Source organism: Apaloderma vittatum, unplaced genomic scaffold (assembly GCF_000703405.1).
Source record: "Apaloderma vittatum isolate BGI_N311 unplaced genomic scaffold, ASM70340v1 scaffold8727, whole genome shotgun sequence".
NCBI classification, from domain to species: Eukaryota; Metazoa; Chordata; class Aves; order Trogoniformes; family Trogonidae; genus Apaloderma; species Apaloderma vittatum.
The window spans coordinates 44,505-60,876 of record NW_009724474.1 but is presented as its reverse complement, the minus strand read 5'-3'; the positions used below and the strand labels follow the sequence as shown (position 1 = coordinate 60,876).

At 40.0% G+C, this 16,372-nt stretch overlaps 1 protein-coding gene across 1 annotated transcript; it reads left to right on the top strand.

Moving 5' to 3' along the window:
* Nucleotides 1-214: 214 nt before the first annotated feature.
* Nucleotides 215-14,799, top strand: PARVB (parvin, beta; the record flags this gene model as incomplete). Its single annotated transcript, XM_009872520.1, has 7 exons — nucleotides 215-273; nucleotides 1,967-1,986; nucleotides 3,704-3,765; nucleotides 5,037-5,105; nucleotides 7,532-7,633; nucleotides 10,639-10,711; nucleotides 14,723-14,799. Coding segments are annotated over 7 exons (462 nt in total), but the record flags the coding sequence as incomplete, so codon positions are not given.
* Between the last annotated feature and the right edge of the window lie 1,573 nt (nucleotides 14,800-16,372).

Genomic DNA, 16,372 nt, shown 5'->3' with positions numbered 1-16,372 from the left:
CCTAAACATCCATTTGGCTGTCAGCCTGACAAATGCCACTGTTCTGTGAGTGAACCCTCCTGTGTCAGCTGTTTCACCTCCACGAAACTTAGTGAGCACGCTTTATGCAGTTTTCTCCTCTGGGATCCTGAAAGGTGCTGAGTGCTGCAGAGCCCCTAATGATCTTCTCCTTTACCGATGTTGTCTCAGTTTCTAACTCCACCTTCCTTTCCAGAAACGCGAAGGCCTCCTTCAGACCACTCATGTTACAGAGGAGCTGACAACTACGACGGAGTAAGCACAAAACATTTTAGCTTTGGAGCGTGTCTGTGGTGCTTGATGTGAGACCATTTACAAAGGCAAAAGAGAGGATTAATCTTGCCCCTGCTAAATTAACAAAATCCCTTAATGTGGTGCTTTTTTACTTACTTAGAAATAATTCGGTTTCTGGAAATATGATACAAAGGAGAATATTGTCATCTCGGTGTTCTTGAGTTACAGAAGCTTTTAACTGAACAATTCATTGAATGTGACCTTTGTGGGCCTTTTTTCCTCCTTTCTTCCTCCTGGAGGTAGCCATATATAACTAATTTCTGCCCACTGCTGTTGCTTCTCTCAAGTGAAGGGCCAGTGTAGATATTTTGTGGAAGAATTATTCTGAAGAAAGGCAATTCTTTGAAATATCTCTCAAAACTGAAGTGATACCCCGCTAAAATTGTGAGAAGGTCTCTGTTTTCAGTAATACCTCAGGAGAAGAGCTCAGCAAAAATAAATTAAATAAATTAACCTCTTCCCTCTCCATTTTTTTACAACTTTGCTTTATGTTTTAACAGTCCTTTTTATACGGAGAAAGCTAGGCATGCACTTTGGCTGCAAATAAAAGCTGAGCTTTTCCTTCACGTGGCCTAAAGGCAACTCTCCTAAGAGGGGCTTACGTGAGCTCTCCTTCAGTTTATCTGTGTATTGGCTCCCCGTAGAGTTGGCTGAGATTTTCACGACTTTGAAGATAAATGAAGTACCATGTGGCTAGCTCAGTGGGGAAGATCCTTCAGATGGAAACGCTCAAAAATGAGATCATAACATCTCTGCGTGGACATTAAAGATCTCGTAGTGTTTTTTGTAGGATCAGAGCTCTGCCACAGGTTCGTGGGCCAAAATTCCTCCCCTCACTTGTGTGCTCTTGAACAATGTAGTTAGCTTGTCCTCTCCCTCAGATGTGGTTTGTAAGATGCAATCTGTGGAGTGGTGTTTAGCATTTTTTAGCGAGAAAGATGTTTGCAGATTTGCATGTATGTTTATACTTGTATTTTGTTAAGTTATTTAATATTACACAATATTAAGAGTTTTGCTGGTTAGCGTGTTGCATACCCTGATATAAGCATAGCTATGGAAAATGTGACTGTCAGCAGAATCCAACATTCATTGAATACTTTCAGATTCCTCTGTGCAAATCAGGGCCTGAATCTCAGCTGATAAACATCTGTATCTGTCTGGTGATGTCACTGGTAGTGCACATAATTCATATATGACAGTTTCATTTACATAATATCCAGATATGATGTATGTTTTCTTTCTGCAGATTAAAGTGAGATAGATAGCCTGGCTCCTTCTGAGCTGAGTAGTGTAAGCATCTGTACAAATACGGCATCTGGCTGTATTTGTGGAAACTGTACTCAGAAGCACATTTGTTCATTCACCCTTCGTCATAGAAATAGTTACACATAAGAAGTTGTAATTACGTGTAAAACATAATTGAGCATTTCCACTCATTTAAAATGTATCTCCCTGACATCACTGGTGGTCTGCTGGGGACGTTCCTGCAGCAGCACGTTGGGTCAGGTCTGCGACGTGCTCAGCCTCCTGACTCGATAGGAGTGGTTCGCCCTCGGCATCTGGTGGGAAAAGGCCCGTTAAGCCCGTGGTCTTTTCGTTTCAAAGTAAATTGTTCATGAACTAACTCAATATTTTTGAATGCTCTGACTTGCAGGATGATGATGGGAAGATTTGGTAAGTAACAAAGTTGACTCTGATTATTTATTTTTTTAAAAATTTATGTCAGGCACAGAAATCTTGTCTGTTTTCCTTCAGATCAAGACAATAGATTGAACAATTCTGTGGGGTTGGAATGTATTGTGGAGGCAGATTTTTTTACTCCACACAGATGTGGAGCTTGATGGGTAGAACCAGATCATCCAGTATACTGCTCGTGCTCTTTAGACTGGTCTGTGTTGGTTTGTTAGTAATGAATAGCAAAAACGCTGCACAGGACTATATTTCCTAGTAGTAGTTACTGTCTTTCAAGTAAAAAATCTGTGCAACACCCAGCAAAAAGAGTTACGCCTTCATAATGCAACCATTTAATTTATATATAAATGAATACATGGAAATTACTGAAGCAAAGGTGTGTAGTATGAGCTCTAAGCAAGCTGTTTATTTGTCCACTTTCAGCAGCCATACAGCCCTCTCTAATTCCTTTGCATGGAGTATTTTATCTCCTCTGTGTTCACTTGATTTGAATTTAGACCTTGCCAACCATAGATCTGGTCTTCTGAAAAAACCCCAATTTTTTGGATGTTGCTGCCAAGAGAGTCTCTTTTTGCATTCAGTTTTGTTAGTGACAATAAGTCACTTCTTACCGAATAGATGTGGGCTCCTGTAAAGGATTGTATGTGAGGAAGAACAAGTAATTTAGTTTCGTTATTCCCCAGTTATAATATATGAATGCTGTCATTTCCCATTTTGCAGAGTATCAGCATTAATAAGGTAATTGGGAAATGAGTAATGTTGTGAGGCTGTAGGGGCTAAATAATATACCTTTAGATACCAAAGTAATTTGGATAATGAATATGTTTCTTATTTAACAATAGAAAACAATTAAAATCTGTTCTGTAAATAAAAAAAATTTGAACTTCAGAAAACTGTTAAAAAATAAGTTGAAAATTCTAACAGCTTAAAAACTTGCACACTTTTCCAGCATTTGTCATACTGTTGTGGGTTTTTTAATGCAACTGCAATTAGTTAGATTTCTAGTTTTTTTCTTATTTTACCTGATGTGGACAGTTATTGTCTAAAAAGCTCAGTGTTTGGAAAATTTAAGTCAGCCCAAAGCTGCCACAGTATGAGATGTTGCATTTTAGTCAGTTCAGTAGATTTTTAGATTGGATTAGATATCATTATACAATGCTTTGGAGGTCTTAACATGATTTGAATCTTCATGCTGTGTGTAAGCCTTTCTCTTCATACACTGGTGAATCAGATTTCACTCATGTTCATTTTTAAGCCTCACTGAAGACAGCGATACTGCTAGTATTTTTAAGTGAACCAAATTAATGCCTGATTTTGACACTGAGTGGAGGATGCAACTGTAGCTATCACTGTAGCCGCACCAAAACCAGGTGATGTTTCACTGGCTTATTGTTGAACTTAGGATTGGAGCATAGCAAAAATTTGTGTTTTGTTTTAATTTTTCTTCCACCTACATATCTTGTGTACCAGTTAGGAATGTCAGAAAAAGGAAATCAGTGAATGTCATGTTTATTTTCAGTTACCTCTAAAATTCCCAGGACAGTTTACTCTGGAATTTAGTTAGGATGATAACTTTTAGCTTCATTCTCTGTTAATGTGGCTTTCTAGGAGGATCTTTAAGCTTGGGGCATGTCACTGTCTTCCCATACTTAGCCGTTGCAGGTGTGTTCATTTTATTACTGTCTTTCTCTAAAACCAGAGCGTGATGCCTTTGACACACTTTTTGATCATGCACCAGACAAGCTCAGCGTAGTCAAAAAGGTAAGAAAGTAAATGTCGTGTTTTATTTTGTACATTGCTTTGTTTCTTATGCTTTTGGAAAAATACCTATAAAGACCTGGGAAAGAACAAGAGAGGATTCTGAAATAGTGAAAAGGATGTTTACCCCGCAAAGATCACTGTTCCAAAGCCAGTTGATACATAGAGTGGCTGGCTTCAGTCAGGCTTGTCTCATTACTCTCATTACTCCTAATTCTATATTTGTTAAGCGTTTTCTAGGTGGTGCTGCTAGATTCAATCCAAATGATGCAGGTTAGGAAAAGCTACTCTGCAAAGTATTTGTCGTGGTACAGATCATTCTGACTGGACAATCGTACATGCTTTTATATCCCAGGTGCTGTCCTCCAGTGAAGAGGGGCTGGGCTGCGGGTGGATGAGTGGGGTACTCGCTACTTGATTTTTCAGCTCATTCTTTTACTAGAGATGATCTTCTACAATTGGATGATACCCTGAAATGTGATTCACACATGAATAAGTTTGCTAAATATAAAGCTTTTATAGATGTGCTCTGAAGCCTCTGGAAGATTTTCTCTTTCCAGTCTGAAATGTCTTCTAGAAGAGTGTTTCTAAAGTTGATACAGAACTAAGTTAAATCTGTCCACACAATAGAAGTGTTATCACCCAACTCTCTGTCCCTTTTGGAAGTGGTGTAAGCAGGCTGGCAGATCTCTGTGCTTCAGCACATTAGCGCGTATCTGGCTCTTAGTGGCAGGGTTCTCCAGGAATAGAAATGCCCGACTTTGGTTGTGTCCTGAGTGTAGTTTGCTGATTGATGCGCACATGTCACTCCAGGAGCAGAGGTATGTGCAGAGCACTGTACTCTTGGCATCTTCTCTTGGGTGTCTTAGCTCGTGCTGTGATGCCTTGCTCCCAGGCAGTGGATCTTCTCTAAGAAGCTCAAGAGATTAGTGTGGACAGGAAATGCACCTCCTGCTTTCTTCATCTTCACAAAGAACTGACTGAAGAACCAATGTAATCACAGCTTTTTCCCTTTACTAAAGTGTGCTTGGTGTGATAGGGAAAATAGCTACTAGGCCGTGTGTAATAGCACCATCTGGTGACTTCTGGCATATAGTGCAACAAAAATTACTATGTGGCCGAGTTGTTTTCAGTTTTATGTACTTATTTATGCAAAAGCAAATAGCACACATGCATATTTATTAAGCTTAAAAATATCTTTAAAGATCATGTTAACCTTTTTACATAGGCGCTGTAGCGTCTAACATCACTGATTCTGGTATTTTCTTTTATAGTCTTTGATCACCTTTGTGAACAAGCACTTGAATAAACTGAATTTGGAAGTAACGGAGTTAGAAACCCAGGTAGGGGACACTCTTTTCTATATGTTATCTGTGTAAATTGCAAATCTAGGCCCTCGCTCCATAAAACCCTGTTGTGAAACTGTTTATCTTTGGACATGTTAATTTATGAGTGCTGTTTTTTAAGTAGTGATGACATTCACTGATGGCTGCTTCCTCCACTTGCGTTTACACGTACTTCCTATTGCCGTTGATTTGTATTACAAGGTGAAATTCTTGGATATTTAATAGGGTTGTATTAATGACTGTAGAATGTGACTGGATTTCAGGACAGCTTGTCTCTCAGATCAAAGTGGATACTGCAAGGCAGTTGGGGCACTTATGGGTGCTTGGTGGGTTATGACTTTTTCTGGCTGTGAGGGTTCACGAGGAACTGGTGGGGGTTCTTAATAGCCGGCTGTCTGGGACTCCAGGGAGGAGTGTGGATTGCAGCGTGCAGTTCGTTGTAGAGATGTCAGCGTTAGCTTTGATCACATCAAAGTGAGGCTGGAAAAGATTTTGTTGTTGCAGGCAAGGCCTTCGTATCCTTCTCTTTAGCCTGCTGTCTTGTGAGCATGTGCACTGTGCTTGCTTCTCAGCAGTGTGGATTAATGGCTCGGAGCTCCTAACCTACAGTGACTTGACTGCCAGTGGTATCTAGGTTTGTTTAATGCTAGCAGAGGTGACTCTCCACCACCACCATCTGCTCTGAGGAGTTTTCTTGTCTCTACCACAGAGCTGGTTATAGAGTAGCCTTGAAAACCTTAAGACCTCATGTAATATTTATAAATATGTAAAGGGTGATTGTCAGGAGACTGGAGCCAGGCTTATCTCAGTGATGTCCAATGACAGGACAAGGGGCAATGGGTACAAGCTGGAACACAGGAGGTTCCACAAAAACATTGGGAAAAACTTTTTCACTGTGAGGGTGACAGAGCCCTGGCACAGGCTGCCCAGGGAGGTTTTGGAGTCTCCTTCTTTGGAGACTATCAAAACCCGCCTGGATGCGTTCCTGTGTGGCCCACTTTGGGTGATCCTGCTCTGGCAGGGGGGCTGGACTAGATGATCTTTTGAGATCCCTTCCAACCCTGAACATTCTGTGATTCTGTGAATTTTAGTGTCATTGGGGTAGTTCTCACTTTACAGATAAAAATTAAGCAATTTTCAGGCATGAGCCTGGCTAAGTAGAAGCAGGTATTCTTTCCAGAGTTCACTGAACTGGGAAGAGATGGTTATCTTACTGTCCCGGCAAAGAAACAAGCACAGCATCTAGGAAATTATACCAGAAGTATGTGTAATTGGTAATAGCAGTCATTCACTACTTTTTATAGCTTTGCTGAAATAAGTGGGTGACTGGATTTGACCTGTCATAAGGATTATTGCTTAATGCCTTGGAAGTACCCAACAATTTATTTTGGAAAAGGTTAGAGGATATCGCATACACCGTATCAGGATCACAAGTGAGAAGTCTGTTAGAAAGAGTTAACGTTGCTCTGATAGCCAGTAAGTGGTTGATCTGTCAGGTGAGAATACTGAATAGTATTGCTTAGGGTATTTGAGATTTGAATGACGAACATACATGTTTAAAGAGGGATTGTGGTTGAAATGACCAGGTACTGTAGTTATAGGACTGGAAGTATATAATATGCAATCATGTTTCCCACAAAGTTTTTGTTTGTGGTTTTTTTTAAATAAAAAAAAAACTTTACTAAATTCTGCGGTGAACTTGGCAGTATTCCTCAAGCAAATAAAATGAATGTGAGGAAAAGCAAGAACAGACATACATACTCTTAACCTCATCCCAAAATATTCAGTAGCCTAGTAAATAGATAACTGGCTGGAGATAAAGAAGATATTGTTTTCAGTCCCTGCCTATTCAGACCAAATACTCTGCACAACTAAGGATTACAAATTGTAGATCACTCCCAGGTGAATTGTTTTTAATTTCTTCTGCTTAGAGCTATTTACATAAGTAATTTAAATAATCATTGGCACATGATCTTGCATGGGTTAATGCTATAGCAATAGCTGATGGGCTTCCTTGTTCTGCTCAGGAAATGAGAGTAGGGGAAACAATGCTACCAGATGTAGGGAGAAAGCCTTGTATCCCGTACTTTTTTCTTTTCTTTAGAGAACTGACAAGAAAGCAGCTGTATGAACAGGCTCTTAAGAGCCTGCTCAGCTGCACTAGTAGTTGCAAGAGGTGAATATCCAGGGAGCAGACAAAACAAAGCCCTAAGTGCTCGTTTCACTTGCTGTCAGTTCCTCGCTGAGCCTGAAAGGAGCAGTCTGTGACTCCTGAACCATCTTACACTTCTGTGCCAGCAAACAGCAGTGGTAGAAATCTGAGAGCCTAATTTGGGCAAAGCATTCTTTTTTCTGCTTGTTTATTAATGCTTATTTGAAAACAGATGCTCTCGCCTAGGAATGTCATCAGTGTTTCTGCTTAGTTTGCAGATGGTGTTTACTTGGTTTTGCTCATGGGTCTCCTTGAAGACTATTTTGTTCCACTTCATAACTTCTACTTGACACCTGAAAGCTTTGATCAGAAGGTGGGTAGAAACTTTAGGTTATATTTTTTTTGCTTTGTTACTACATTATATTTTCCAATTGTTGTGTCCTTTCTCTTAGTACCCAGTCCGTCAGAACCTGGTATATTCTTCTCTTCAGGAGCTGTAGCAAAGATGCACTGGCTGTGACACTTGATAGTTAATACCACTAAAAGTTGCTTGTGAAATGAATAGGTAAAATCCCCATAGTTAAGGAAGAGCAGTATACTGTTACTAGCATCAAACGACACATAAAGCTCATGAATATCCATAATGAATAAATCAGTAATAAGTGCTTTGTACTGTATAGTACTTTGCATGATCAAAGTGGTTTACTAAAATGTAGTACTGCCTGAAGTGTATTTGTGTGCAGGGATGCCTTCTTGGGGTAGAGAGCAGAGCTTATACCTGGCTTCGCCTAGAATATCCTATGTAAATAGGCAAGAAAGACAAACAGGTGAGAGGTGGGAGTTCTTTTTCTGTATTTTATTTAATATTCTTACAAACCAACCAAGTAAATATCATTACTTGATATGTAAATTAGATACTGTAGTAAAAGTGATGATACCTGGGCCATGATCTTTGATCTGCAGTTAGAAACTGTGTGTTGAGTGCTCACAGGTAACATGTTTTGGAGCTGATCTAAAGCCAAGTTGTTGCCCTGATCCTGCCAGGGATGGAGCAAGAAAAATATTGCCTGTCTGAAGTCAATTTGTAAGTACCGACAGCTGGTTCTGTGTCCAGTTCCTGGCAGGATCATTGCCAGCGTTGTGGACTTTAGGTTTTAAGAGAATGTGCTAGTTTGTCTTTATTGGATGTTTCCTTCTGTTTGGTAAGGAGTGAATGACTTGCTGCCTAGCAGTGTCTCAGACAAAAGGAGCTTTGAGGAAGAAGAGTGGATTCTTTGTAGTCTTGGATTATCTTACTCATAATCAGGGTGTTAGAGATGGAAGAAGGTGAAATAAGTCTCTTGCCCTTAGCCTCACACTTCCTCCCTTGTCCTGTGTCCTTCCTAGTGTTGATGATGAGTGCTTAACATGTATTTTATCATAATAACCAAACGTTTGCCTCTTTCTGTAATTGTTCCTGAACGTGCACATACTTCTGTACATATTTGGTGCCTGGTATCAAAATACTCTGAGCCTGGTGGTACTAGAGTAATGCATCTGTCCTCTGCTTTTCATTCTGCCACGTTCTGCAGTGAAGAGGGTACAAGTACTGTGCTGGCTGAGCTGGAACAGTAGATGGCTAGGTCAGGAGTGGAAACATTAGTAAAACTTAAAATGTCGACTACTTTGTAAGGTGAGGGCTGTTTAAGTGCTGCTTGTTGCAGTGAAGCTCCCCTCAGAGGTGCATGTTCTCTGAGGGACAGGACTTCATCAAGGGTAGAATAACCCATCTTAAGTGTTAGGTGTTAAGTTTGTGGATAGGATGGGGATTAGTTAATTTTGAATTTTGTATACTGCACAGGAACTTGATAGAGCAGGGGGGAAAATGGTTATCTCTTACATCTTACACAAGCTCTCCTTTAGAGCTTTCTCTTGCTTTTTTTTATCCTAGTATCTTGAATTTTTGCCCTTGTAGAAATGCAGGATGCTGAGTTGTAGCTAGCACCTGTTCGGTTCTGATATTGTTGTAAACAGTTTAAATTAGTAAAGATTATCCAATATCCCTGAAGTAATGTTGTAGTTTTGCATGGAGACTTTGTCTTGAGGAAAGGGGAGTTGTAAGTCAGAGAAGGAGACGTAGACTCTGCCTTTTGGGGAAAGGAAAAACTGTTTCTATCTTGAAAGTGATTTGGTTTGTTGCAATGAGTAAGGAGGAACTGTAGCAGATAAAAGTCCTGAGAAATAAGCACTAGTGAAAGGGGCCTTTCTTCCTTGTTGTAGGGGAGCTTTGTATGTATAACTCCCTGATTTTTGGGATGAGTAGCTTAATTAAGACTCCCTCCCTCGCTATGTATCTCCGGAACTGTCATTTACAGTAAGAAAAATGCACAGAATTCATAATCCAAATTACTTGGCTTAAATTTGAGTAAGTGTGGACAAGAAAGCTGCTGTTCAGATATTTTTAAACCATAATATTTGCTCCTCAAAGGAGAGATTGGATGGAGACACCCACATTCTTGCATTTTTCCTTTTTGTCCATTTTGTCCCCTCTGACTTTATGTTCATGTATGATCCTTGGTAGCTTATTCAGAAAGCTCTTTCTGTACAGCTGTGCCTAGCTTGTTTTGCATATTTGTTGCACAGTTTCTAGGAACTATCACTGCCAAGCATTTTTCGAAACATTTGCTTCGTTGGAGAAATTTGCTTTGACTTTTATCTCTATTTTCAAGTGGAAGAAGCCAAAGCACGAAGAGACTAAGGGATTAGCATGAGGTCATGCAACAAGCAGCCAGGCCAGTTGATGATGTGATGTTGATGTTGCTTGTTATGCAGCTGATAATAGTGCAGAAAAGACTAACGTTCCTTGAGAATAATTCCATTTAGCATCCTTACTTCTTTCTTACATACCCACGTGTGTTTTCTCAACTCTGTTTGTTATGTCACTTCTGTTACGTTCCTTGTTGCCCTGTGATCTCTTGCCTTGTAGTTGGAAATGTTGATCTTGGGCACAGGTTGTAAGAACTCAACAAAATGCAGCTCTGTTGTAGTTGTTGCTGGGAGCTCTCTGGTCTCTGCCATAGAGATTGAAATCGGGGCTTAATGGGATTTCCTAGTTCAAGTGATACCGAGTCACATTTTTACACTTGAAATTTGGAAATATTAGGTCACTTCCTTTGCATATGAAACTGAGTATTTGCCCTGTAATGACACAAGCTTTCCTTTTTTAGTCTCTCGTATGTACCTGCTGTCATGGTTGAATGTAGAAATATTCAATATTAATTTAAATAGAATTATGATTCTCTATGTCAAGCACAGAGATAATAAAGCATTTTAAAAATTTGGTTAAATGTTTTTAATAACTATACAACTTGGAAATTCTAAACACTTTACCTCTTTCAGGTTCATAATGTTTCCTTTGCTTTTGAGCTGATGCAAGATGGAGGACTGAAGAAACCAAAAGCTCGCCCTGAAGGTATGGACATGCCATTAGCTTTAAACTGTATATAAAGACATCAGGGGAGGTGCATTTCAACTGCAACTCCATTCAAAGACGGTAGCAGTAGTACCACAAAGTGGAGCTGTAAATGCACCCCTTGACAGTTTTCCAAAGGATTCATTGTCTGTGTCTGTGGTGTGTCTTTATATTATAAATGTGGTGGGTATTCTTAATTACAATCCAAGTAAGAAACTTTTCATGGCAAAATTTTCATAATTCATACACTTAGCACTGATTTGGACTTTGTGGTCAGATTTCAGTGACAGATATTTGAAAGGCTTTTGGGGTTTTTTGGGATTTCTTTTTGTGTTTGTTTTTTTTTTTTTTTAAGGAGAACCGGCAGCAAACTCTCTTCTTGATTTATGTGGACTTGGGAGTCAGAACTGGAAAGTATAAAAATTGTGTTTTTTCCTTTAAAGTCTCTGAACCCTGAAATTAATTAATGATGAGGTCTGCACTGTTGCTTGCACTAGGGGATAAAAAGAGGAATGAAAACTTTGACTGCTAAAATGAGCAATTTTTATTCCTAGTGTTACAAATTACATATTTGTTAGAGGCTTCCGCAGAACAAAGGAAAATGAGAAGCCCCCAAGAAATGTTCAGTCTGGCTTAAAATGAGACAAAGCGGTGATGATAAATAGATTAACAAATAGTGGAGCTGATGATAGTGGAGGGAAACGGCAAAAGACAATACTAAATGCATATGTAGCCTGCCAGTGCTGTTCTTTTAAATTTGTGGGTCAAAAGTGCTTCTGGAGAATTTGGTGAAACAAGGCACAAACTTGAGAAAGTAAAAGGGGTGTTCTGGGTATTGGAGCTGAGTCTGGGTGTATGAGGAGGACAAGGAAACGAGAAATACGAATGTACTATGAGGAATGACAGTATTTTGAGTGGGAGGGTTAAAGAGATTGCTGTAGGTGACCTGGTGAACTAGATAAGCCAGTTCTGAGAGAAAATGTTTAAAACCTAGGAGAAGACTTGTCTGGTTGAAAGCATGTCCTTTTTCTGGTTTTGCTTTCATTGGTTGATCTAACAGAAGAGATTACTTTCACATAAGGCTGTCTTATATCCTTATGCTGTCATGAGCGGTAGAACACTCTAGCAGATCTTCTGTTTGCTCTGAACAAGATGTGTCGATTCAGTAAGCAGCAGAATATGTGTAAATGTTTTACTGATTGAAAATTTTAGTTATTAATAGGAGTTAGAGAGCCAAAGTAGCTTATTTCTTTTCGCAGCTGCAGGATGCATGGTCTCTCGTGTGTATTCCTTCCTCTCCTGTGTGTTAACCTGTTCCTGGCAGCAGTAGTTCACAGCTGTGGGAGGGAGTGTGCTCGTGTGGTGTCTGTGTGGCTGGAGTTGCCTGTAAAACTGACTTGGTCTTGAAAAGCTGCTCCAGTGGAGAGGATGGTAACATCTCGGGCATTGCTTGTCTTGTCGAATCCTCTGTAGGATTGTGATGGTCAGTGCAGTCATGTGATACACGTCTCTTAGAACAGGGTTTCGTTTTGCCCTAGACTCTGAAGGCATACAGTATATTCTCTTAGTGCCATACCAATCTGTTGTTTGTTCCTAAATAGGCTGGAAAACCTGTCCTTTAGCATGAAGTGGGTGATAAATGCCTCTTGAATTAGTTGTGGGATTTTCATGTAAAACACTGTCTAGAGCAGAACACCACGATTTCTAGTTCTATAGCTCATGCTTTCTGCAGTGCTTGCAAGAAAGACATCTTGTTTAATTAGTGTGATGCATCTTACACAACTGTACTCTTTAATGCAGCAAGCAAAGGCATAGGAAGGTCTAAAAGTTAGGAAAATGTCAAACTAGAATTACAGTATAACTTTTGCAACAGTGAAGGTAATTAACCATAGGTCTGAATTGTCAAGAGATGGAGGCAGAACTTCTGCCAGTGGAAAATTAAAAACAGAAAAGGAAAACATGCAATGTTAAGCTTACATTTTAATTCAACTACAAGTTGGTTTGTAAGCTCAATATAAGATTTCTAAGGCAAAGATATCTAAGGACTGTGTTGCACGTGAGATCAGACTGTGTGACGGCGGTAGTTTCTTCTGACCCTAAATTGACATATCATTACACTACCAAGTAAAAGAGTCTGTCCCTTCTTTTAGTGATGGGGCCTCCCATACCTCTCATTCCTCAGAGTAATCACCAGAGGTGATCCTGAGCAGTTACCTGGCTCAAATTGCTGGTGGAGATTAGTAGGAGCCAGCCTTAAATGCCTCCATGAGGATGCACCCTCGTTCCCTAGCTGTGCTCCCAGCTTCCAGCAATGTTTCTTCTCTCCCCTCCAGATTTATTTTTCTCTTCACTGGCACCTTGATGGCGGTTGATAGCGTGGGCAGTTCCTGCCTCTGAACTGTTTTTTGCTGGAAGCAGGGGCCAAACCCTGCAAGACTTGATCACGCCTCTTCACACTGTGTCCGCTGAGGTGGAGCTTACAGTGGCTCAGGGAAAAGACCCGTCCTGTGGAAAGCTGAAAATGGGTGGTGTGGGGAAAAGACCATTTGGCAGGAATGGGGCAAATATACAGTAGAAATCTGTGATAGCTACAGAGCTGACTGTTTGGGCAATTTTTAAATTTTTTTTTGCATTTTCATAGTGCCAGCACTATTTTGTTTAATTATTTAACAAACAAAAGTGACTGCCAGCATCAGTGGGTCAAATCTGCTGGTAGTTGTCTCTTCTCCAGATATTTGCCTTGATTTGCCAGTTTCAGAAGAGCATATCTGTTGCACGGTGTTGTTTTCCAAGGCTAAATTTACATTTTAAACCCATTTCTGAGGAAGCTGGTTCTTGGTACAGAGAAACCAATGCTAATTCTGGCCATTACCTTCCTGAGAGTGCTGTGATAGTAAGCAACTTTATAAGATACCTGTAAAAATTAGAAATATGTTTCCTATTTCAGTTAGCCAGGTAAGACATCTCTTTTTTCAGGGTATGCTACTTCACAGTAGTTAGGGTCTTTACTTTCTTTGGGGCCGGTGAAGATTGTTTTGCAAATGCGAAATACAAAATCATAGATGAAATATGTAAAATAATACAGGAAAAAGGGCAAAAAGGAAAGTCTGAGAGGTTACTGAAAATACCTGATCAAGAATGGGAGTTGGAGTGTTATCCAGCATGGGGTGGGAGGGAAGGGTGGAGAGATCCTGGCAATGACTCTTCAAAACAGGCAGTAGGTGTTTCCCCTGGACCTCACATTACTTGTATTTAGTCATTTAACTGTTTGCTGTCTTCCTAGTTCTTTGAACAATTTTAAATTATCTGTTCTTCCTTACTTCTGTTTCCATATATATTGTTTACTGTATATTATTTGTTTCCTCCTCCTTATTTCTTACACATTATATCCAACCTTTCTTTCCACCTCTTCAGCCTTGTCTGTACTATGCTTTCCCTTGTAGTCCCTGGATTACATGTCTGGTATTTCGTGGCATTTTCTTACAGTGATAGGTTGGGAGGTGCTAGCAGCAAAACTTCTTGTTGAGAATTTTCAGATCTGTTCCCTGGCCTAACATGGTAAGAAGGGATATTGGATAACAGAAAGTTTTGAGTCTGCGAAGAGAATTCAGGCTTTGTTTATTTCTAATCTGAGTTGTGGATGTGTGAGATTCAGTATCTCATATGATGTGTGGCTACTTGTTCGCTGCTTCTGTGGCCAATGAAGTCATCATCCCAAAACCTTTAACTCAGGTCTCATACAGAAGTAGACTTTCTCTGTAACCGATTTTTGACGAGTTAGGGAATTATCTTTCTCTGTTTCCCAAAGAAGTTAGCTATTACTGTATTACCATGAAGCTGTTTTGAAATGTGTCATATGAGACATTTAAAAAGCTTGATAGAGAGATCAGAACTTTATGTATTTTTTTGTTGCTGATTCCACTGACTCAGAGATGTGGGGACTTTTGTTCCTTTGAGGACAAATGAGGGAGAACGAAAAGCAAATTAAGGATTTCTCCTTTTCCTTCACAGATGTTGTCAACTTGGATCTGAAGTCTACCCTCAGGGTTCTATACAACCTGTTCACAAAGTACAAGAATGTTGAATGATCTTGGAAGCTGCTGAGGTCCTCATCCTTCCAATCTCCTTAGGCAGAAATTGCAATAAACACACCCTTTGCACGCTCCCGTTGTGCCTTATGCTATACTTCATGCATCCTTACTATGCTGTTCTTCGATGTGGTCTGTCTGTAGCTGTTTGTATGACAATTCCACTAAAAATAATGCATATGTATTCTCTAGGTCACTTGAAAATGTATAGATATTTCACGCTTTTACCAGATGGTACTGTTGGTTCTGTTGTTTGTGTTGAACAAATGTTCTTTTGACAAAAGGAAATATACCACTAACTACTTTGATAAGCAGGGAAGATGTGAAACCTTCCTCATGGCTGGAGATTTTCTTTTGCATACTCCATGGCTGCAACTGGCATTTGATGATTTTCCAGGCTCAAGTGTTGGCAACAGAAAATCAGCACTGGAATTTATTTAGAAGCTGAGCCTCTTCTGTTAATGAAGGTTTTGCATGTTCTGTTGGGGGGGTGGGACTGGGGGCAATTACAGGCAGTATCTGAAGCTCATGGCAAAAGCTTCAGTTTTTGTGTTAACCTCATGCTACTCAGTGTTATTTCCATTCAGTGTTTACACAGAATAGGTCTTGCAGTGGGATGACCAGCTAATATTTTGATGTCTGTTTTTCTAGGAGACACTCGGTTGCTAGAGCCACTGTCACCTGTTAAGCTTGCAGCTTCGATCAGGTTAGTCAGGAGCTGGTCAAATAAGCAGAGGCTAGATTAATACATTTTGCCCTGGTCCTTTCTGTGACAAACATGGGGAATAATGAGCTTGGCAGTTTTAAGGCTGACTCTTCATTTCACGTAGCTGAGTTAAAAGGTCGGATTCATTCCTTTTGGAATTACTGGCAGCTGTACAGTTCTGGGGGCCAGGCTCTTATAGACAGTTTTATGTATATTCTTTCCTGAAGAGTCAAACTGAATTCCTGTAAAAATAAGAGCTTCTCTGTGCTTAATGGATTGCACTGGGCCTTGCAAGATGTGGTATATAAAGTGCAGGACAGTGGTTGGCACTCAGATGTGAAGCTCTTCAGTGATGAGTTAAGCTTCAAACTAATTTCATTGAGTTTCCCTGTGCTATCTCAAGAAATACTCTGCTAGGCTCTGACCTAGTCCTGTAGTCTTTTAAGCTATTATGGATTTTAATGGGAATCTGTTTTAAAAAGGATTGCTAGCTTTAACCAGTAGGCTGTAGTTACCTCATAGTACTTACCAAGTTTCATCCGTAGAGCTGTTCCTGGTTGGTGATGTGCTGGATGCAGCAGTGTGTACAAGGAGGCTGTGCTGGAATGTGAGCTGTTTGAGTATATTTCTGCGTGAGGGAAATGGAATTGTGATTTCCAGAGTAAATTATTTGTGGAATATGTGTATAATAGCGTTCCTCTCCTTGGAGTGCATAGCCGAGAGATTTGGTTACTTTTATGTATCAACGACTTTCCTTTTACGGTCAGACCTGATTTTGTGTGAAACTATAGGCAGAGTGCCCCCAGAAGGAAGCAGGTAGTATTGCTCTGCTCACTTGAGTCCTGTTGTAAGTTGGCATCTTCTTTC